We start from the raw sequence: 23,769 nt of genomic DNA, 5'->3' as shown, positions 1-23,769 counted from the left end.
CCAACATCTTGAAGTCAGGTTTATTGCCTTAGGAAAATATGAAGATTGTGTCATTGCTCACACAGAAAGAGATGCAATACAAAGTGCTTTTTAACAGTAAGCTGTTGAATCAAATCCAAGGTGTTCCTAAATTCATGTCTACATTCTGTCTTTACATGGAATTTATCCTTTGTATAGATAAGTGTTCAAGGGTTTGGAAAACAGAACATTAGAAGACAGCTGGTCACACATACAACACTTCCCAGTCTTCTGCATGTGAAGCTCCAAATGTGTTAGAAGTTTTTTATTAACCACAACATCATTAAGACACACAACTAACATACTTTTGGGGTTGCAGCTGCTAACACTGTGTATGTAGATGAAAACTGTTAGATACCAGAGAGATTACCACAGTGTAGCAAAAATTCAAGTGCTCCTAAGAGATGTGCAGAGAATTCCTGGATTCACCCAGCCATTTCTTAGTCCAATGGCTATTTTGTTTCTCTTAATTCTTTAAAGGGGCTCACAAACCTCCCAGTCTCTCCTACATACTTGATATTTGGCTTACTTCAGTTGATCCTGAGCTTTGATTCTAAAAGAATACATTTTGTGCAAGTCTATTTTCAACTGAATTTACAACAATGGCAAGGTTGCTTTTGCTAGTAGCATTTTCCCTGTCCATTTGCAAATCCCCAACAAAAAGGAACTCAACTTCTTACACCTGGAGAAGCCCAAGATAAAAATATCCAGTTTAAAGTATATTTAAGATAAATATCTCAATTAGATGAGCATTTAAGTACTTTTAGTAACGGTTCAACTCTTTGCTTTCATGGGATAATTCAGATATTTCATGCAAGGGGGCAGTATGTTTTAAATGCTTATATTCTAAACTGTATATAGATCAAGGCGTTGGTTGTACTTGGAGGGGCAAGACATCAGGATTATGATGAAAGGGGGCACAGGAGGGCAGGGAGATATATTTGCTGAAGTAAAAGGCATTAGTTCTCCATTTCTTGTCAGTGTTTTACCTCACTGTAGGATTTAAGTTTTCTAGGAGAGTTTCACATGCACTTTGTGTTTCTAAACACAAAGGAGGCAAGAGATAGAAACCGATTCTCTATCAGCAGAAATCAGCTCTTTTGGGGTTTGCTTGGGATTTTTTTTCTCCTTAGAAAGAGGGAGGGGTACCCCATAATCACTTTTATTTGGATACCCATTTCTCCTCTCACTTCTCAGTAGTGCTATCGTCTATTGTGTGACACATTATAAGCAGCACTCAACCTACAGACACTGCCTTTTTCCTTTCCTGTTTAGACAGATTGACTTCCCTTAGTCTTTATCATAGAAGCTTACTAGCAGTAAGCTTACATGATTAAGCTCAAAGAAAGAATAAGAAGTTTGCAGCCTCCACCCCTCCCCCAAACCTAACCTCAGCTATACATTTTAATGTTTTTCTCTTAATTGTTAAAGTTCAGATGGCCACTTAAAAAATATTTTTTACGTAAATTAGTTTCTAACAATTATTTTCAACCAAAGCTTATAAGGAAAATAACAATGACTTTTTTATGTCACACTTCTCTGTACTTTTGAGAGACACATGCATACAAGCAACAGATTTTTTTCTGCTCTAATACCATTATAGATAAAGGAGATGAGAAGTCTAAAAACAACAGAGAAAGATAAACTATTTAAGAATATCAGAATGTACTAAGGAGAATACATTTTGCAGGAAATTTGACAAAATAAAACAGGCTTACCAGATCTACCAGGTTCTGTCCTCTATCTTCCTCTGTTTTTCAAGTGATCTAGCTTCAGCTGCAGCTTCTCTTCTTATAGACCTGCTAGCTACCCACCTGGCCATCCTTTGCTGCAGAGACTCCCTAATTAACATATTTAGCATTTTTTAGGAGTTTCAGCAGTGCTGCTAACTGAATAAGCTACTGAATAGAAATCTAGAATTAATCATAGGAAAATGGGCTAGTCAAATTATCTACATGCTATGTTTATTGTTGTTTAATCTCTGGTGCTTGTTGTCTATTTCAATCAGAAAAATCGGTTAATTGGCTTCACATGGATGCTTAAGGAACACTGAGGATCTGTTGCAAGATGGCTGTATGTTGATGAAGTATATCTGTTGCCATCTTGATTTTAAGTTCTCACTGCTTTTCTTGCTCAAAAAATAAATGGGAAATTAGTATTAAATCTGCCACGAAAAAGCTCTTCTTTTGGAAAACAGGTAGTGAGAATAAACTGAAGATTTTTTTACTGCAGTGTGAATTTCACAGTGCTTGCTGCTAACAGCTAATTGGCAGCATTTTATTTTGAAGCATGTGTTTTCAAAGTATTGGCTCTTAGATTAGAATTGCATTGGTTTGAAAAGGTATGGTTCAGGAGGACCATAACTTTTATCAATGGAAAAGCAGTTGGACTGCACCATCCGCACTGAATTGCAAGTCAGCTCTATGACGGGTGGCAGTAAACATCTAGCTATCACAATGCTATTGAGCAAGCACAGGTGTGAGGAAGCATGTGCACAAATATTGGGGTAGCCCCTTTTGACAACGCATGACTTGTGGACCTTTACAATATAAGTTGATCAGACAGACCTAATTTCGGGGTTTTTTGTGGGTGACTTGAGATTGTAGAGTGCATGTAGTGCAGACAGAGGGGCAAAGCGCTGATCTTGCAGGGATTTGAACTTGTGGTTCCAGGGAGTCTGGGCATTTCAAACTTAATCATAAACCACCCTCTCTTGCCACATTAATAGTTGCACTATGAATAGACAATTGGAGCTACCAGTTCAATATTTAGGAATAACAGTCTGTCAGTATATGGGGAAAGTTGCTAGGTTTAAATTATGCGCCCCTAAGGAACTGAAAGAGAGCTTGAGAAATGGAGGCACTTTACAATCACATGGATTGCATGAGTAAACATCTTGGAAATAAATAGTCTGTCCAGGATAAGCTATTTATTTCCTAAACTCCCAGGGGAGGTTCCTACAGGAATATTTCGAGAACTAAACAAAAACTATTTTGAGATACTTGTGGCTGGGCAAAAAAAAAAAGTTCTCAGTCCTTTATAAACATAGACCAACCTTTACGTCTTTTTGAATATTTGTAGTCAGTTTTCAAACCTTGTGGCTTGGTGAGCAAACCCACCAGATCAGCCATACTGCGCCTCGCAGAGCTCAGCAAGCCAGTTCCTTATAAGTACAGAGAGTGATGTCTTGACATGGTGTCACAATGTTTGCGCTGTCCTGATGTATCATCGGGACATAATATCGCCTCTCCCAGCAAGGCAGTGACACAAACAACACTAAGCAGTTTGGACCTGCATGATAAGCTTCCTGCTGGCCTTGGCTTCCAGCTGCTGCTTTGCCCTCCTTGGGCATGAACATGAAACACCCAAGCTCTGACATGACTGACACCTTGAAGGCTTCTTGCATCTTTCAAAGAATGACACATACTGTGTCCTGCACTCACATCTATTTATTAAGAATCATTCCTTTACTAAATTCCTTGGTATGTCCATCTTCACCCTCAGCATTGTCTACTTAATATTTTGAAAGAATACCTCTATAGGTCTGGATCCAGCCTTTTGGTCTATATTTACACACATTCCTCTCATTTGTTGTATAATGCAAGACAACACTCACTTCTAGCAATATTATTATGTACATCCACATATATTATATCAAATTTTTATGTTGATAAAGGCTTTATGTTTCTGTCCTGAAAGATTCTTTTGTTGATCTCATTTTAGGAGAAAATTTCATCTCCATTCTAAATTTGCTCCAAAAATACAAAACCTACATAGGAAATAATTTAAATGTTTTTACTGCATTCCCTTGGGAAAAACATTAATTCTAATATTTTTACTTCCAAAACCAATAAAAGAGGGGAATATAGCAACAGCACAGTGTTTTGTTCAAATTTCATCCCTTTCATTCCAGTTCAAATGCATGAATTCACTTCAGAGACATGGGAGTTTGAGGAAACAGGAACAGGGCAAAACCAGAATTATTTTTCAGTTTACCAAGGAATAACATACATAGAGGGACAAAAATGGATACCTTTCCTCCTTTGACTTCTGGTCTGTGAGACCAGAAGAGACTATGAGTATTCATTTGCTGCCCTTTTCATTTCTTCATTTCCCACTCTGATGATGGCATCAAACAGTTCTCCTGAAGGGAACTTGGATGCTGAAACAACCCTTGGCTCATGTACTTTCCTAACATAATTTATTGAATTGGATATGTAATTCTAGTTCATGAAGTCACACATCTTGCATGTGTCCAAGCCGATAGGAGCTGCATGCAGTCTTTCCTGGGCAGAACAGTATCAGGTCCTCTACTTGCTCTATTCTGATGTTTTTAGGTGTAGAGAGGGATTCCACAAAGTACATAATAAGAAGTAGGAGTGGTAAGTAAAGCTCAACATTCTACTCTGATGACCCATGGTGGGATGACTCTTGTTTGAAGCACTAGAAGGAAGAAGGAAGAGCCAGAGGAAGCATATAAATGGTGGTAGGGAGTAAAAGGGGAGTTAAAAATAGAAGAAAAAATTGAGAGGTACAAAGGTGAAAATGCTTTCCTAAATTTAGAATCATGTAGAAAGAATAAATTAAAAGAAATGTTAAAGAAATGGGAAAGACAAAGAAAAAAATAAAAAAGAAAGGAAATTAAATTTTTTCCTAAAAGATTTAGAGGACTTGGGCCTCATCATGAACTAACCTTTGCAGAATAGTGCCTCCCTTGGCATGGAAAGCATTATGGTACAGTGGGCAAAAGGAGAAGAGATTCTGTCCCAGTAAGCTCCTTGGGCAGCCACAGACATTGAAACAGTCCAACACTGCCTGTGGACTTAACCTCTTCAGGTACATAAAGCTGCATAGATGAAGCCAGTGGAACTTTTCAAAAGCACCTTAGCACTTTTTCCACTTATTTCAGTAGGCTCTACTGAGAATCATGAGTTTTGTGATAGGGTAAACAATGGGGACATACATTTTATATATGTGTTTTGAAGACACTTTAGAATAGAATAGAATAGAATAGAATAGAATAGAATAGAATAGAATAGAATAGAATAGAATAGAATAGGATATTTCAGTTGGAAGGGACTTTCAATGGTCATCCAGTCCAGCTGCCTGATCACTTCAGGATGGACCAAAAGTTAAAAGATGTGATTAAGGACATTGTCCAAATGACTCTTAAATACTGACAGGCACAGGAACCACTCCTCTAGGAAGCTTGTTCCAGTGTCTGACCACCCTCTTAGTAAAGAAATGCTTCCTAATTTCCAGTCTAAACCTCCCCTGACAAATGTGGCTTTGAGCCATTCCCACACGTCCTGGCACTGGCTATCATGGAAAAGAGATCGACACCTCCCTCTCCCCTTCCTGTGCTCAGGAAGCTGTGCTCAGGGAGCAGTGAGGTCACCCCTCAGCCTCCTTGTCTCTAAACTAGATAAATCTAGTGTCCTCAGCTGCTCCTCATAGGACATGCCTTCCAGCCCTTTCACCAGCAAAACCTTTACTGAAACCTTCACTGAAACCTTCAGGACTATATGAATCCTCTGTAGACTGTTAAACAAACTTTGCAGAGCCTGAGAAGCATTATGTACGTTTAAGATCTTGCTCTCCAGCCACTTTAGAGATTTTGCCTTTTGGGTGACTTTCTTCACAACTGGTAGAATTCTACTGAATTATGATGTTATGATCACTGAAGAAAAATGTGGCATTATTTATGGTGGTAATGTGGAAGTGGTACCTTTGCAACTGCAGGAACATCCCATCTTTCAGTCTGACAATGACTTTTTTCTGTCCAGAGGTAACATCAATGTCTTTGTCCACTGTGTCCAGGAACACACTTATGTGTGACATACTCCAGGCTGGTCATAGGAGCACCTCATAAGCACCCTGAGAAGAAGGTTTTAGGGAATTCTGGATAAATAGTTTAGAGATTTTATAACCTATCAGAAAAAAATGGCTCTGAACTAGCAATACACTGAGTCATGATGTGTGCTTCAGGTTATACATTTCTACAGGTTTTGGGTATGACTGCTGTGACCAAATCTGTCCAAGTGGACAACAAATCTGATTTTGTGCACTCAAAGCCACAGTCTTGAAATACTTAGTGGTTTCATTGCTGCTCAGAAAGTCAAACCCTTATTTAAATATCTAAATCAGTTTCCATATGATTCATTTCAGTAAGAGCTTAAGAAACAATGAGACTTGGCTCTTTGTCTCTGAACCATTTAAATAGTTTTAAATGCTTTTAATTTGGCTGTTAATGTTCAAAATTTTTCACTGAGGTCCACCAATTGCAGGGAATTCAAAATAGTATTCTAACAACCACTTTTTTTTCTGCTTTAATGTACCATTAGGACTGAGAAAACAAAAGCCTTAAGGAGCACACCTTTACCCCTTACAGACAAGTTCAGTGCCATGTCCTCCCTTAGTCTGGACCATCTTTACCTTCAGATGCAGTGCTTGGTGTCTATTTGAAAGGAGGATTAGTTTGTACATATTTAAAGATGCCACTATATGAAGATGAATTATAAAAGCTTAAGGTATTAAAAATTGTTTCCTCTCTTGGTTAAACAAGGTTATAATAGTAGTCAGTCTAAAACCATTATGGGAGATTTCAAATTGAGAAAAATTGTCTTTTTTATACAGAAGTCTGAAGGATCAATATTTGACTTCAAAAAGCCTAATTCCCTCAGTAGTAAGAAGCCAGGTGCTCTTTAATAGCAGTAGAGGTCACTGACCTTGATAAAATCAATGTGTTACCACCTGCCTTTGTAATTACGTCAATGACTCCTCTTCATTATATGCTTATGCACTTCAGTCTTACCAGAGTGCCACAATGTGTTCTGTCTGCATGTTGTTTATTCACTAGTTGGTGTCCTATACACTTTCTACATGTTTCTACACCCCAGAAGTCAATCTGAGTTAATGTTCAACTGGGACCTTTCCTCAGTAACTTGCTGTGTCTTTTCTGATATGACTGCTCCTTTCTAACTATGTTGGCAGTGCTGCTGAGGAGCACATAACAGTATTGCCAAAGTTCAATAAACATACAGAGTAACTATAGAGTTCAGGGGAAAACAGTTGGTGCTGCTTTCATGACCTTTGGCAACAGTATGAGCACAGTTTGGTCAATGGCAAACAAATGTCTGACTTCAAATCTCTCAGCGACCAGAAAATGATGGATTTGTTTTACTTTATTACATCTAATAATAAACTAAAAATGCTGTGTTTGTGCAGTGCAGTAGTGTGGCCAGACTGAATGTAGTCCTGAGCAGGAGGTAAGGCCAGGTGACTATCAATGGCTCTTTCTTGTTGCAGTAGAATTGTGCAGATGAATCCCCAGGTGGTCTGAGATGAGGGAAAGCTAATGAATTCATCAGTCCCACTGACCTAGTGAAGCAGAGCATTTCTGGTAGGGAAGATCATCTGCTTCATCTGTGATGGTGTAGTTATTGATATGTTACGCTGCCTCTATGAAAGCCATCATTGCCATCTTTAGACTATGCCTTGTATATTCAATGTAAATATTCATGATAATAATGACTACTTCATCATTAGCTCTTTCTACTTCTTCATTGCTAACTCTCTATGGCTAAATCTAATAGCCAACTAATGTCTGGTTATAAATATAGGAACAGCATAAGCCTGGGAGACTCATATTAATGTAATATTAAAAACCAGTTTCTATTCTCTGAGCTTTGAGCATGGAAACCTATGCAAACTACTGCTGAAACTGATAGCAGAAATAATCTGTGCAGGACTGGATGTTTAGGATCAGATCAGGGCTCCTAAGTAGCCTGACTATACCCCGTGATACCCATCCTTAAATGCTCTCTTCACAGTTCAGTGGGTTTAATGAGAGCTAAAATTGTCACAATTTTTCCTATGTGGCTCACTTTACAGCTATGACTTTTTTTTTTCATCAGAATAGTCCAAACAAGAATATGGTCCATTACCTGTATAATTGTTTCTTTCCATTGAACATCATATTCTGCCAGCAGAAACAGGGCATTAGGTGACCCATTGCTCGAGGGAATAGCTGCAAAACTGGAAGACTTTGACATAGATACAATGGCAATGCACCAATGTACACAATAGGGGATGTACATAATGTTCTCATTTTCTATGCTCCTCTTCTGCCTGTTTCAAATCAACACTATCCTCTGGTAATACTTTTGGACAAGAACCCCAGCTTTAGTCCTGGGTTTATGCTATAGAAATGAAGTCTTTCTAGAATTCCTCATGTCCAAAAGTGCTACCAGAGGATATAAGCAATCTAATACTGATACTGCCTCATTCTTTAAGAAAAATAAATTTTCATACTGTTTCTGAAGTGATTCAGCTATGTAATGGGGCATGGCAGAAAAATGTTTCCAAGTCATGACCTGAGCCATTAATCCAGAATATATCTTGTTAACATATATGTATGTGAGTGTACATATATGTACACAAGTATAAAATATACTTTTACACAAGTATAAAAAGCTCTGTGTGTATTTATGTACATAAAATCCCCCAAAACAACACTGGGAGGGTTGCACATTTTAGTATTATGAGGAAGCCTTAACGTACCAATGTGGCAGAATAGGTCCAATGAAAGATGAAGGCCAGATTTTCGGTTTATATCCTTTTGACTTTAGCAGTTATTCTGATTGACACTTGAAGATTTGGCATGCTGTCTTTCAGAGGTGAAAGACAAAAAAAATGGCTATGTAAGGCCTCAAACACTTCTCACTGGTGCAAGGGCAAACCAAGAACATTTCCATCACACTCCCTGTCAACACAATAATTCTGTACAACTCACACTCCAAGAACTACAGCTGAGGAGACTTTGTCTAGCATGTGGAATAAAACCGCCATATTTGCATGGACAGGAATGAGGCACCTGAGCACCTCTGCTTCTGCTCTGAGCTCGCCAAATAGGAGTCTGCTGTAATTCGGAAGTGGTACAATCAAATTAATTTGAATTACTCAAGCTTAGTGAGTCTCTTGCAAGGCATGTTACCTGATACAACTTTATCAGTTTTCAAATTAAGTTAACCTACACATTTTTGCACTCAGGTTGGCTCTGTATCTTGCAGAATATAAACTGCCAAAATCTGCACTTGGCCCAAGCTGACGAATTATTTCTGTCTTGTGAAAAGCGAGAGATGAGCTACCCCTCCCCATCTTCTGGTGTATGTGGCTGGTATTTTGCCAGTTATTGCAAGTTTACTTTCCTCTGCTTGCACAATGAATGGCACACTTGGCCCAAGCTGGCTTCCACTGTGGTCAATGCAGAAAATCAACAGGACTCAAAAGGGAGTTGAATTGTTCCCATGAGGTTCTTCAGTTCACAGCAATTCTGAAAGCAAAACTGGAGGGATTTCTAGGGGCATGTTCTTAGTCTGAAAACCGAGAAGCTGCAGCTGGACCCTCTGAAAGACAGCACCACTCCCTCCCTCCCACTCCCCACAAAAAGCCAAACCAAAACCAAAACAATAATCTCAAAAAGCTGTTTATTCAAGCAATTTTTTCCTTTATTTTTAATTAGATTCCAGAAATTATAATAGTGCAAACACTCAGTATAAAAGTTGCAATAAGAAATTTACATTCACATTTAACATTTCAGTCCATTCACTTTTTAACATAAAAATAGGACAAATATTCAATTGCTCTTCTCAATTTAACAATCCTGAAAAAGACTGGAAGATACTCTACAGTATTCTATTTACATAAAAATAGACCCGTATTATTAATGCTAATCAATCATTAGAAGTTACCCAGTGTTAAGTTATTGTATTGTACTCTGTATATACATACATATATAGTATGGTATAGCTATGGTATAGCTATAAAGATAAAAAGGTTATTTATAGGTTCAGTGGGCTATAATAGTTGGAATAATGACATCTTGACTTACTAGTTCATTCCTTAGAGCTAGGACTATTCATTTTACCTATGTAGATGTTTCTTTTGTGATACAGTGGGCCTCCTCCTGGTCCCTTTGAAGTCACTGTAACACCCTATTTGACATCAGTGGGGCAGGAATAGACACTAGAATAATCTAATAATTCAATAATTCAGTAATCACTGATGTTAATATTTCCATTATTTTTATGGCTGTAAACAGGAATAAAAGTTCTACTGAAACTTTTTATGCCAATTAAATAGAGAGAATAAAACATTTGGTTTTCCCTTTGAGGAATGGAATCTCTCTACTGGATGCAAATAATTCTTTTTCCACAAAGTCCAAGCAAATATTCAAGTTAGTTCAGAAGCAATGCAGAATTTGCTGCAAACATCTGCAGGTTAAGCAGCTGATAAGATTCCACTTGTTTCAATTCAACCAGCTTTATAATACTCCAAGACAGTATCTTTCCTCACTCTAATATTTTAATAGAGAGTGGCATCCAGGCACAGACAACAGGACTGCTCTTGAAATAGGTTTGCACAGGTTTGGTAAACTCCTAGGGAACATGAATTAGGCTACCCCACTCTTGCTTATCTGTGCCTCTTCTTTGGGGCCATCAGCAGAGATGCTGCTCTGCCTGCTGGCAGGTTGAAGCCTTACTGCCCAGCCTGCTGCCAACTGCTGGCATCTGCGTTCCCACCACTTTGCCCTTTCAGTTTTACTGTCATATCTACTGCTTCCTACCCAGATTATGTCAAAGCTATTTCTTTTCCCCTAAACATCTATTATATGAAAAATCTACTTTTTTAAAATATATTTTCTTTTTGAAAACAAAGTTTGACAGCCTATAGAGGGAGGTGGTAAAGCAGGCCTGACTGGACAGTGAACACCTAAACAAATATATGATGGCACATTGAAGGTGAGTTAAGGGTAGAAGGGGCATCAATCTCTCAAGAAGCTGCAGGTCACATTTTTATGTCTGAAGAAGACTTATGTGGTGTTAAGAGGTGGGTAGGTATGCCTAGCTCCTTCTCCTCTTAGTGCTATGGTATTTATTACATTTAAATATATATAGGATGCTTAAAACTATAAATAAGCCTACAATATACTCTGTCATCATGTGTAGGCAGGCTAATATTGATTGCAGAACACATGGGCCATGTAGTCTTTTGCTTCCTACCTTAGGCTGCTGAACATTAATTATAAAACACTTAAATCTTTTAAATTAACAGACTGGAAAAATACTTAACATCTCATTTCCAAGCAGAATGCATAATGACATACTTGAAGGGCAGAAATTAACCTTCAGACAGCAAGAATACAAGACCTTACCAGCAGGATAAAATCCAGACAGATGTCAGTTGTGACACAAGTTTTAGCCACAGGGATTTTAAGAGATGGGTCAAATTTGGCTGAGTCTGCTTGAAACTGTGAAATGTATGTATTACTACTGTTTTGCATCATTATCCACATTCCGTGTACAAACCGATAGTTTACCCACAGATAAATCTACACATAAGTATATTATGGAAAAAGAACCTTCAAGAAGAGGTTTTTAACCTCTGTCAGAATTTCACTGAAAATAATACCACTGCTCTAAGATTTTCTGTATTGAGTTATTAGTGCTAGAAATAGTAACTGTTCTTGGATTCTGGCTTTTAGAATAGTAACTCTAAAAGCATTGCTGTCATTCTTCTTATAACATTCTTCAAAACTACATCCATGTAATGACCAGCTGCTTGAATGTTGAAAAGAAACTCATCATTTGGTTTGTCCAAGTGCAATCATTTTACTTTTTTTTTTTTCCTAATTGAACCCCAGTAATGTTACTACAAAAAAGCAGGAATTCCAAGCAAGGAAGGATTTCTACTGTAGCAATTAAAAATATGATTATCATGAAGCAATTTGGTGATGGCCCAGGTAATTAATTTTCATCTACATTTCATTGAAAATTGATATATTGCCTGAATGGCATTTGAAGTCTAAGAACAGAAAACCTTTGTACCCATGTGCACTAAGGAGCAAAAGACATGAGAAATCACCTAAGCAAATTCAATGTGACAGCTGAAATTTTTCATAACTGATACCACTATTGACAGGTCTAGAATTAAATCAGAAGGTCAGGCACTTGAAAGTAAGACACGATAGTGCGCATAACCACAGTAATTAAAGCCCACTTTAGACCACAACAAGAACTGTTAGCTGTTTTACTACCAGCAGGCTAACCTACATCTAGCAAATGTGACAGTCCTGGATGTTTTTAGTCAACATGTTGCATATAAGCCTGTCTAAAGAGGAGGGCAGCCAACTTTTTCAAAGGAACTCCAAACTATCTGGACAGATGTTCTACACAATTGGGCTTACTGTGTTTGCTGAGCTTTCTAGGAAATCTACCCTTCTTTAGCTTGGACCCACATATACCTGTGTATGGCCACCCTCCACAAATAATTGGAGCACTCCTTGCATTCACATAGGTATTCATAGTAAACCAACGTAAGAAACGAATTAGTAAAAAAGCTTCACAGTGATGCAGCACTGTTTCTTCCTTCAGTTTTATGCAGGTGTGACATGCCTGATGCCACTGAAGGCATAAAAAGGGGATCCTAATATAAAGAAACAGATCCTCCAGTAAGGCACAAGCAAAACCAAGTCCTTTCAGCACATATGTTATGTATGTTAACCAATACTAATTCAAAGTGCTTCCTCATGATCAGAAAACAGGCATTAAAGCCTTATTTTTGTTGTAATATGAATCCCGCTGAGTACTCTGCCAGCTCAGATACTCCAGACCTATCCCATGTTTTACCACTGACTTCCAAAGGACTAATGGCCTTTCACATTTTTCTTTCAGCAACCGCTATCTCACAGACTTCTTTTTTTGTTATTTTGTACTCTTGCTAACTTTGTCCTTCTTTTTTTTCTTCTTTCCTTGTTTTTGTCCTTGCACCAATCAGATTGTAAGTCACATCAGGCCACCTAAGCAGCACGATATTTTAACGAGTAATTAAAGAGCAACAGCAGCCCCTCCCTTTTATGTACTTTTTATACTTATTTACATTAATGTATTTATTAATGATTTAGATTTGGCCTGAAAACTCAGTGAGAGTTGGGATTAAAAGTAATGGAGAGCTAAAAATAGTCTACACGGAGTTCTGGAAAAAGCCAATCATAAGCAGGGTTAGGGTAGAGAAGCAGTGTCCAGATTGTCATTATTCACAACAATTATGCTACAGTGAGATGTAAGACCCACTGAATTTGAGAGAAGTTAGTTTATGACTGTTGGAAGCCATTAACTACTGCAATGAAGCCAATCATCAGTACAAGGTAGTGATTTTTGTATGCAGGCAACAGGGATATATTATATGAATATACATCTTAATTTAGGATGACAAAAGTACTTGCAGAATCTGTACTGCTTAATTAACCCTACAGTCACCTGATTAAACAAACAAATTAACAGATTTCTGAGTCTTATTATAAAACTAGTTCAAATTGTAAAATACAGGAAGTCCTTATCCAAAGCAGAAAGTATTCATACTCCATGCCCTTTCTCCTTTGCTATCAGAATCAGTGTTACGCTCCTCCAACACTCCTCATTTATAATACAGCAATTATATAAGTAATTTGAGAAGTAATCCTGAGTTGTAGTGAAACGGATATGACAACTTTAAAAATGAGGCATGAAAAATACCTCCAGAATTTAAAGTTTTGTTTAGCAGCATTATGGAAACAATCAGATAGAGGATTGGATACTGATTTCTTATTCCTATGTCACTAGCTGACATGGGCCTCAAGCTGAGGGTTAGGCTGTGATGCCTAAGGGAAGCATCACTGTAAGCATGGCATCAGCACAGAATCCAGATGACTCAAAGCCAGATAAATTCAATGAATCCTAGTACTTTAGTTAAATACTTTCTGCTTAGCAATAGAAACTATCTGGAAAATGAGTCAAAAAAGCTAACAGAAATAAGGCAACAAAATTAATTTACATATTTAAAAATATACATACATATATATATATATATATGTATGTATGTATGTATCCAGGAAAACAATCTGTTTGCATGATGTACTTTTCACATACAATAACTTATTACCACATTAGAAGAATACTCTGGGTAACATCAATGGGCCAAATTCACCTCCCCTACCTTCCATAGTGTTGCACCTGCATACAGCAAGGACAGATTTGACACTTGGTCCTTTGTGATGAAAATACTACAAAAAATGCAGTATCAGAGAATACCTATTGAATGTCAGATATTATACCATTATGAACTAGAATATCTGTTTGCTTTTTATATTACAGTAAGTAGTTTATTGCTTCTAGTGACCAGAAGGTACCTTATGAAGACATCTTAGATGTTGATAACACTTCTTATATACCGTTTTATGGACCTTGGAACACTGAGGTTGGCAGATCACAATCACTAAGTTATTTTTCTTCTTTATTTGCTGTTTGCATTTTGATTTGCTGAATGCACATGCAACTAGTGGATTAACTGTGCCAGAAGTGATATGTTAAAAACATTTAGGAAAACTTACTAGTTCGTTTTGTTTTACTGAAGTCAGGCAGGAATGGCATGCAGTAGATTGCAAGGAAAACCAAAAGGACGTCCATTTTCAAAGGATATATAATCTCCATGCACATGTAAAATGTCTCTTACAAAAGTCATTAATTTTTGTTAAAAGTGTGCCTTTTTGCCTCTTTTTATACAAGTGTACATGCAATTACCTGTCCAAGCTAAAACTATTTACAAAATTTCATAGTACAATACATCTTTTAAAGTGAATAATACATGAAAGGCCTATGTTTTCTGTTGTTTTGTAACACTGTACAAGATTAAAAATAAATAAGGCATTATAATACAGGTTTATCACAAATTAAAAAATGTTGATTATCACTGTAATACAAAACTCTTAACTTGAAAGAACATTATGGCTAAATAGTCCTCCTGCCTGGGCAGAACACATACAAAATCTGGACTTGCTGATGTAAAGAAAATGCATTGTTTCTGCTACAAGCAGGAATCCAATGAAAATGATTCATGCTACTTACTAATGTGTTCAGACTCCTCAAAGCACTGAAATGGCACAGGTTTCCCTTAAAACAGTGACTCCCAAGTACTTTATTTTGCCCTACAGATAAATTACAGGCAAAAGCGTGAAAGAGATTTAGGTGCATGACCTACTCTTGGTTACAGTGTTTTAAAATGTTCAGTTCAGTACTGACATGAGACATCATTATAATCCAAAGAAGAACTTGGCCTATAGAAGCTCAACTCCTGACCTTCACAAGCATGCTAAACTCCTGGTGATTGCTGCAGGCCTTGTGGGTACATAGGGGATGCAGATCCAGCCCTAACAAGTTGAAGCTTTTGTCTTTTGGTCTCACCTAGAGAAAGCAAGGGAGCATTCACATGTGTTTTGGTGAAGATAAGGGTGTGTGACTTACCACAATGGGAAGCAGCTACAAAAACCTATGCATTTTACAGGCTGGATAAAATAGCTTCCTAGTCAATGTAAATGGAATACGTTTGGAAATATCTAGCCAATAATTCAACCAGTCTGCAATTTCAGCAGAGAATAATAATTAAAAAATCATTTGAAGATAAAGGTAGTATAGGAACACTTAGAAATTAGCTCCCAAGACTAAAGATCTCTGATGCTTATATCCTTATATAAAGAATGAAAGACTTCAATTATTACTCTTTTCTGAAAGAGAAAATGTGCAAATTGATGTGAAATATTGTGCTTGCTGTTAATAGACATTGACATGCCAAAATGGCATCACTTTGTTGTAGGGCTTATATCTGTTAATTGTTTCAAGCTACCTGCTGCACAAAACAGTGAACAGAAGTACAGGAGACTATTCTGCCCACAATGTGACAAATTACTATCCTCAGATAGCTTCTCTAATTTGGCAGAAAATGTGCATTTGTGGGGTTTTCGTAAATATTACTTCCATATATATTTCCCCTTCTTTCCACACATGAAACCTACTGACATGTCAAAGAATGCGGAAGAGCAGAGAGATTAAATATGCTATTTAAAGCTGTCCCACAAAAGCTGGACTTAAACAAATTTACACAGAAGAGGAAAATGGGGAAAATTATATGAATAGGGAGGGAAAGCATAAAGGTAAAAGCACAGCTGCACCATATCATGATTTCAATGGGCATTTACTTTTCCCTGTTGAAATGGCTGCTGAATACTGCCTATCAATTTCAGATGATTTTTTACTGATGTGTGCCTTGGCTGAACTTTTTTCATGACTTTGTACTGGTCAGTCGAGGACTACATAGTAATATATAGTTTTCCCCACAGTAAAAACCAGCAACAACAACCATAACAAAAATATGAAAACCATTAATGACAGGATAATGATGTTAATGATGATGAACTTAATGAGAATAGTGTTAACCTGGTCTATTGGAAGGTGTTCCTGCCGATGGCAGTGGAATTGGAACTAAATGCTCCTTAAGGACCCTTCCAACTCAAACCATTCCATGATTCTATGACTCAAAAGTCTGGAAATTGACTCCAAATACACCATAATTGATGCTGTAAGCTAGCACATGTGCACTAGCTTGCCTGCACTACCAAGAAGCCATCCTGGTCCACTCAACCTGCTTTGGGAGGCACAAACAATCCTGCAAAAGTGCCGAATGAGAAGCTGATGATGGACTGTGCCTGTCTGGTCCTTTCCATTCGACATAGAAAACACTGTTACAAAAGTCACATGCCTCATTTGGCTGTTGGAAAGAAGGATCTGGCTTAGAAAATCTTTGGACCTTTTCTACTAACACCTGCTAATCTTTTAAAATAAATAATCCAAATTTACCTTGCTACATGATCTTCCAGTGACATTACCAGGCTGAGAATGGGTCTGTGAATGAGAGCAATCACAAAAGTATTAACAGAGGGGATCTGTTTCTGCTCACTGTCCATTTAGTGATCAAAGAAGCAATGGCAAGATGCCTATATCTTGGGCCTAATAAAAATAATAACAAATAAATAATTTCATTGCAAACTTTTGGGTCGGTCAATGAGTGTATTTGTTCGATGTGTTCAGGTACTACCAGATCTGATGCTAGAATCTGAAGATTCTTTCATTTTATTATTATCACTGAAATTATACCAAACTCACTGATTCAAAAATTCAGTAGCATGGAATCTTTAAGAGTGGAACTGAGTGATTAATGCTATTGCATATAATGCTTTCCAACTTTGTTAAATATTTAACTGCATGATAATTTAGTTCTTACAAACTAGTTAGACAACATAAATATGCAGTGTGCTTTACATGAATACCACTTATTCAGTTTAATTATGTAAATATTTGTTCTTTTATATCTGTATTCTCTACATGTATTTATTTAAATGGCTTTGGATGCCTCAAAACCAGAAATAAATTATTCTAGAAGAATAGCTGTGAACTGGATAGCTATTAGGGAGATAAAGAAATGCAGTGACTTTCTACAGACCAACCACTATGCAGACACCCTATACAGTACAGTTAGGAAGCAGTTCTCAGGTTTTTATAGTCACTTTAATCACAACACTAACTTTGCTAGCTTTGTAATGAAGCACCTAGCTGACAGGGTACATAAAAATTAATTTAAAACCCTGTTGAAAACCACTGGAGTCCCACAGTAGCCTGATGTGGCTACATGAAGAACAGAAACTCCTGTAACATCTATTTAACTATTTGCATCTGCTGACACAGTATTTGTCCATATACTTTTGACACAAACAGTGACTGTTCCAAAGTAAAAGCTGATTGCAGAAGAATCACTCAGAAGCTTCTTTCCACTAAAATCTGTAATGAAATAGGCCCTCTAAAGGGAAATGTGAAATCTAGTACACAAGTTTTCTATTGTACAATCTGGACAACTTCTGTAGTCTAGGGTGGGGTTTTTCATTTTGGTGGTGGTGGTGGTGGTTTTTGGTCTTGAGTTTTTTTGGAGAGGGAACAGGGATTGGGGTTTTTTTGGTTAAAAGGATGTTTGGCATGTTTTTAGACAATGTAAAATTTTGCTTCTCTTTTGGAAAGCAGTGAGGTTAGTTAACCTGTGAATCCCCATCAGGACAGTATGGCACCCGTCTATAGAGTACGTCACTCAACAGGATGACCACCAACTGCCCCCACCTCGAGTAAAGAGATGCACTCCACATTTCATATCCAAATCAGCATTTCAAGATGAAACCATGGACTATAGGATGTGGGCTGCATTAAAGAAAAAAGTTGTCAAAATACGTTCCCTTTTATGCAGATTAAGAGCAGGCCTCACTCTCCTGGTACAGGAGAGGGCTCCTCATTTGGGCAAAGTTTGACTGTGCTTCTTTCTCAGAATTATAGCTTTCTATAATTGTACAGCTTTGAAAAGTGAGCCTGGATAGAATCAAGATATAATAAAACTGTGGCATAAATTTAAAATTCAGTTAAGATGTAAAATTATGTTGTCAAACATACAAATGTCACAAAGCTAGCAACAGCATGTTTGGCACCAGCACAGGACTATTCTTTGAGCTGTTTAGAAAGGTAAAGCTAATCCTGGAACTGAGCCAGACCTGTGCTATTTCTAAAGGCCTGAAATAATACCATCCTTCTGCTCCTCAGAAAAATCAGCATTGTACATAAAGGAATGTTTCTATATTGCATAAGCATATTGCTGTGCTTGCAGGGTGGCTCCTCTGTCTTGCACAAAGTCAAATGACCTACAAAGAGGCAGTAAGTTCTAAACTCTACCACCCTTTTTTTTTTATGGAAAGAATATATATTGTTCTTCTGCCTAAACTTTAAGCTCTGTTGTTTATCTACTTCATATCCTAGTGTTATGGTTTGATTGGAACTTTTTGGAAATTTTTGAAGCATGCAAGGAGAACTTTAAAAATTACATAGGGTTTATTAATTAGCTGAATCCAGCCTTCATTAACCTGCCATTGACAGCACAATAAACACTGTTCTCATTGCTTTAACTCATGCACTGGGAGCACAGTTTCTCTAACTCCTGCTGTAGCCCTGGAGAGTCTCCAGGTGCCCCATATTCCAAGGTGAAATGAAGCTTTCCTAATCCCAGGCCCAACAATGCTGGCTATGACAGAAAGAAATCTCTTTACTATGTCATTGCAGGTGGATGTGTAAATAAATACACATTTTTTGTTTATCTCTATAAACCTCTATTAAGTCTACACAGAACTGTTTGTATATGTGCATATATAGATTAAAACATATATACACACACACACATAAATAATTGCTTGCACATTTATCTAATCTTTTTCAACTACCTTTTAAAAATGCCACGAAAATATTCCTCATTTCCAGAAAATCCCATTTTGACTTTTCCTAACAGAATTGCTAGCCCTTATATGTTCCATCCCAAGAGTTTGTTACACAGTCCCCAAGTTCTCTTTGGTTGGGTTGTAGTGGTCCTTGGTTAATGCCATGGCCTATGACCTCTGACCTCTTGGTAAAAATTCAGTCAACCATTGCTCTCCAAGTTCACTGCAGATGACACAACCAAATCTCCTTTGTTCTATGCCTCCTTCACAGCTGGCACAGAAGGAAGATAATGCAGTGTTTGATTTGTGTGACTGGCAGACGCTTGACCTGCTCCAAGCCCAGGTTTTGCAGTAAAGCTAGCAACTGAGGACACCGATGGACAGCTGGTGCCCAGTTTTGTTTGAATGTTTGCCCTCCCATAAGGGTACATTTTTCGCTCTAAGTTTAAAGACCGTGTTTGGGAATTATTTCCATCAGCCTTTCCTTCCAGGAAATAGGTCAACATTTCGCCTTTTCCCTTTACACTGACTTTACCCCTGCACACAAATTCATAACTGCACCTTTTTAATATCCGTTGAACTTCTTCTGTCACCTGAAGACAGAAAAAAAACCACAACTGTTACTTTTTTCTGTTCATGTAACTTCTCACTCCTCTTTATTTTACTTTTCTGTCATGAAATATGCATAAGCACAATGGATGAGCACCTACAGCTGCTCTCAGGCTTACTTAGAATTTTCTTAAAGAAGTAAAGATGACCAATATAACTGGAATCTGCAAAGCAGAACTTCTGGTCTTGAACCGAATAATTACACAGCCAGATTAAGTTCCATCCAACAGAAATGTATAACCAGATTGTAAGATCAATCAGTTCCAGTGATGTTAATTTGCTGCAGAAGACCTTTTGATCCCTGGAGATTAAACAGGTATTTTGGATAAATGACTGCAAGAGTTCATTGAGCTTTTGAAAGGTACACCATAGGTTCTAGCCAAGCCCTAGTAGAACAACAATGTTCTCTGTTTGCATTGCTTCTCCAATCCAAAGTATCAAAGGAATTTTTAAAGCTACATAAAATGCAGTAAGATGCAAACAAACATAGATCCTTTCCCTGTAGGTCTTATTCAGGCAAAATTTCTACAGTACCAGGACTGGCAGTGTCAGCATTCCCAGGCTTGCCTCCAACTGTGTGCAATGAAACAGAGAACTTTCTTCTAATGGGAAATGATTTATTTAAGGATTTCATTGTCTCCAAGGAGTGAAGCATATAAGATGGAAAACAACTAGATCTCTGATGCTTGAGTCACCTGGAGAGTGTTGCCCTTTTCATTAGAAGAAGATAAAGTGAGGCTGCATTTTTGAAGTGATCTTGAAAATGTAACTATATGTAAAACAGAAAGTATGTAAACTTTGCAAAATTGTCTTAGAATGCACTCACCTGAATTTTTCCCTGCACTCCAGTACTATCCATCCGGCTGGCAACATTTACAGTGTTTCCCCAGATATCATACTGTGGTCTTCTGGCTCCAATGACTCCTGCTACTACTGGCCCAACATTAATACCTAAAATTAAACAATGAGTTTGGTTTCAAACTCTACAGCATATTATCCAAGGGAAACATGAATCCTACAAAACAGACTCAACACAAATGCCTTAGAATTTTTCTGCTCATAGGACATAATTTATGTTAACAACATGAAGCTGAGTCAGGGGAGGTTAAGGTTACATATCAGGAAAAGGTATTTCACCCAAAGGGTGGTTGAGCACTGGAACAGGTTCCCCAAGGCAGTGGTCACAGCACCAAACCTGTCTGATTTCAAGAAGCTTTGGGGCAACATTCTCAGACACATGGTAGGATTCTTGGGATGTCCTGTGCAGAGGCAGGATTTGGACTTGATGATCCTGATGGGACTCATCCAACTCAGCATATTCTATGATTCTATGCTGAATTTAATGCCAACTGGACTTTTGTATTTGCAAAAGGTTTATAAACAAAACAAAGGCATTCCTTGAAATATCTTATTAGACATGCAATACGATAGACAACATAAAAATTTGATTCTTTGGTGGATTTTATTTATTTAAAGAAAAGAAGAAAAATAGTGCTAGTCCAGAGTTTAGCTGTAGACAAGACAAACTGTTAGTTCTTTAATTGGTCCCTACAACTTCCACTGCAGTTGCACTTATAAAGTCTTCTAACAGAGGTTTTCCAAGTGGAATGGAAATAATGGTCTGGAAGACACAAGGATTGGGGTACAGGAAGTGTGTCACACTGGCTATTAATACTAGACAACTCAGATCAGGAAAAAGACAAAAGGATTGAAAATGGCTCAAGCACTTGTTTTGGGGAAACTGCAGAGCTTGATTCTACATTTCTGACTGAATTTGACACCTTGTTTGGAAGATAAAAGAGTATGTGTTCCTTCTGAGTGCCCTGAAGAGCTGCAGATACTAAACCCTGCAAAAGATTCCATGTGAGGGCTTTCCCAGGCAAGTTATGCAGAAGAATGGGGGTTACACATTTGATCCTTTGTGAACCTGGAAAGACCAGTTATAACAGAGTTCAAAGAGAATTTAGGATTTATAATTATCAAGATGTACAGGAGGTCAAATACGTGTAACTCTCCTATTGCTGCCTTTGATGTCTTGGGTCTTTCTCAATCTTACACTGCTAGCAACTTTTGTTTTTCCCTTGTCCGGCCTATTCTCACAATTCAGCCATGAAAATGTGTGGAGAAAGAAGCTGGAGAAAACTGTCTGGTTTAGAATATGCAATGAAATGAGAACAGCAGTGGAAGTAACATTGGAGAGGAGCAGAATGCAGTGAAGAAGGGGAAGAGGGGAACGTGATCTCTAAGAAGATTGTGAGAAAGGACTCTGAGTGGTAAGACGTGTAATAACGTGTAAAGGATTGCATGGGAAGGGTTGTGTTGTGAAGACCAGAGGATTTGTTTTGTTGGAGAAAACAGGACCGGTTAAGGTGATTTGGCATCTGTGAACAAAAAGCTCCCATCACACTTTTAATGCCAACAAAGCTTTTGCAGATTTAACTTAATAGCTAAGTACACTAAGACCCAGTTTTCAGCAGTTTAGCAATGCAAAGCAGCGGAAGCCACAAGAATGGGCACACTCATAATATTGCATGAAATTAGTCGTGCAGTTTCCTTTTAGAGGTGCATAGATTAAGTAAACACATTGGAATTGGACATAATTGTAATTCCTTAATACTAATGCATACCATCCAGCCTGCTGACCTTCTACATGAAGGTGACTTTCTCACTAAAGGACAATTTTCAGCTTTAATCATGAGGGCAGGACAGGTAATCCTTTGCTGACAGCACAGAGAAAGCCAACAAAACCCAATGTTCTGCTTGTGTGATAATTGTAGAAACGTGACTTACCAACTCGCAGGACAAAATCATTGTAGGACTGATAGTTGATTTCATCAAGAACGTCAAACATCTCTATTGCAAAATCTGCCAGTGTACTCAGATGGGAATAAATTGATTTTTTAGCCTAGAAACAAAATAGTATAATAGTATTGCACATTAGATTTGTATGATACTGAGAGGCAGGTGAAATACGAAAGTGAAAAACAATGAAAAACGCAGGACAGATGGCTTAGGAAAAGAATCTAACCAATTCTCCTGTTTGTGCAAGGAAACTTTTGATGGTAGCTAAAGCACATGCATTCTTTTCTTGAGTGGTATTTTTTTTATTCTCTCTCTCTTTTTGATTTCTGGGAAGAATGGAAAACAAAGTTCCCATGGTAAAGTGTTTCTGTTGCTAGCGAGCTGCAGATGTTTGTTGTGAGTGTGGCAGGGAACATAACCTGCTTTCTTACAAAACTACTTTGCCTGGTGATTATTAATAACTATAGTTTCTGCCCTCTTCTCCCTTTGGGGCTTTTCCTAGCTCCCAACTCCATGGGGTGCATGCTGCTCCCACTGACAAAATTTCTGTTGCATTCAATCCTGTGCGACACAGAACGCCCCTATGTTTTTTCCTTTCCAAGCAAGCTGAAGGGATTTGTTATAAAATGTATCTAAATTAACTATAGCAAAAGAATCAGAAGGGATCAAATGAAATGCTGAAGTATCAACTTTTAACTAAAACCCCAAACATAAGAAAATAATTTTTACAACTTCAGGCTAATTAATTAAACTGTAGAGCTCATGGTCAGAGAATATTGTGATTCCAAAATTTCACAAGAGTTACTCAAACTCATGAAAGAAATATTTGCTACACAGTAGTAAAAAGACATTTAACTCCAGAATTACTTAAACAGCATATCATTAGAAAGTAGAAAAGAGAGGTTTGTGTATTTGTCCTGTAACTCATGCCCTTCCCCCAGGATCTACCTTTGGTTAGTTAAAGACAGGTTACTAGAATAAGCCTTTGATTTGACTCAGTATGACTGCTTTTATGTTCTGCTCTTATTTGAATAAGAAATATGAATTTTGGAACAGATTTACAAAGTGAAAGTGGGCTAAAGGTAGGATATGGTGAAAGAAATGCAGGGTCAGTGGCAGCTTCAGTAGGGTGTTGCACAACGGGATTGTGGAAGCTGGCATGAGATGAA

The 23,769-nt window shown here is 37.7% G+C and overlaps 1 protein-coding gene across 2 annotated transcripts in view; it reads right to left on the bottom strand.

Moving 5' to 3' along the window:
- Positions 1-9,531: 9,531 nt before the first annotated feature.
- ADCY1 (adenylate cyclase 1) overlaps positions 9,532-23,769 on the bottom strand; it is a 166,231-nt gene continuing 151,993 nt past the window's right edge. Inside the window, exons 18-20 of one of the 2 annotated variants that reach the window (XM_017823085.1) lie at positions 22,589-22,703; positions 20,625-20,749; positions 9,532-19,782 (exon numbers count right to left, since the gene is read on the bottom strand). In XM_017823085.1, the coding sequence (XP_017678574.1) occupies positions 19,444-19,782; positions 20,625-20,749; positions 22,589-22,703 (579 nt within the window). In that variant the 3' untranslated portion in view covers positions 9,532-19,443. Of the gene's footprint in view, positions 19,783-20,624; positions 20,750-22,588; positions 22,704-23,769 lie in introns of those variants that run through there. The other variant, XR_001876164.1, reaches the window with a different exon arrangement.

Source organism: Lepidothrix coronata, unplaced genomic scaffold, assembly GCF_001604755.1.
Source record: "Lepidothrix coronata isolate B3197 unplaced genomic scaffold, Lepidothrix_coronata-1.0 Scaffold3, whole genome shotgun sequence".
NCBI lineage: Eukaryota > Metazoa > Chordata > Aves > Passeriformes > Pipridae > Lepidothrix > Lepidothrix coronata.
Note: the sequence above shows the minus strand (reverse complement) of the source record. Positions and strands in the feature narration are given on the sequence as shown.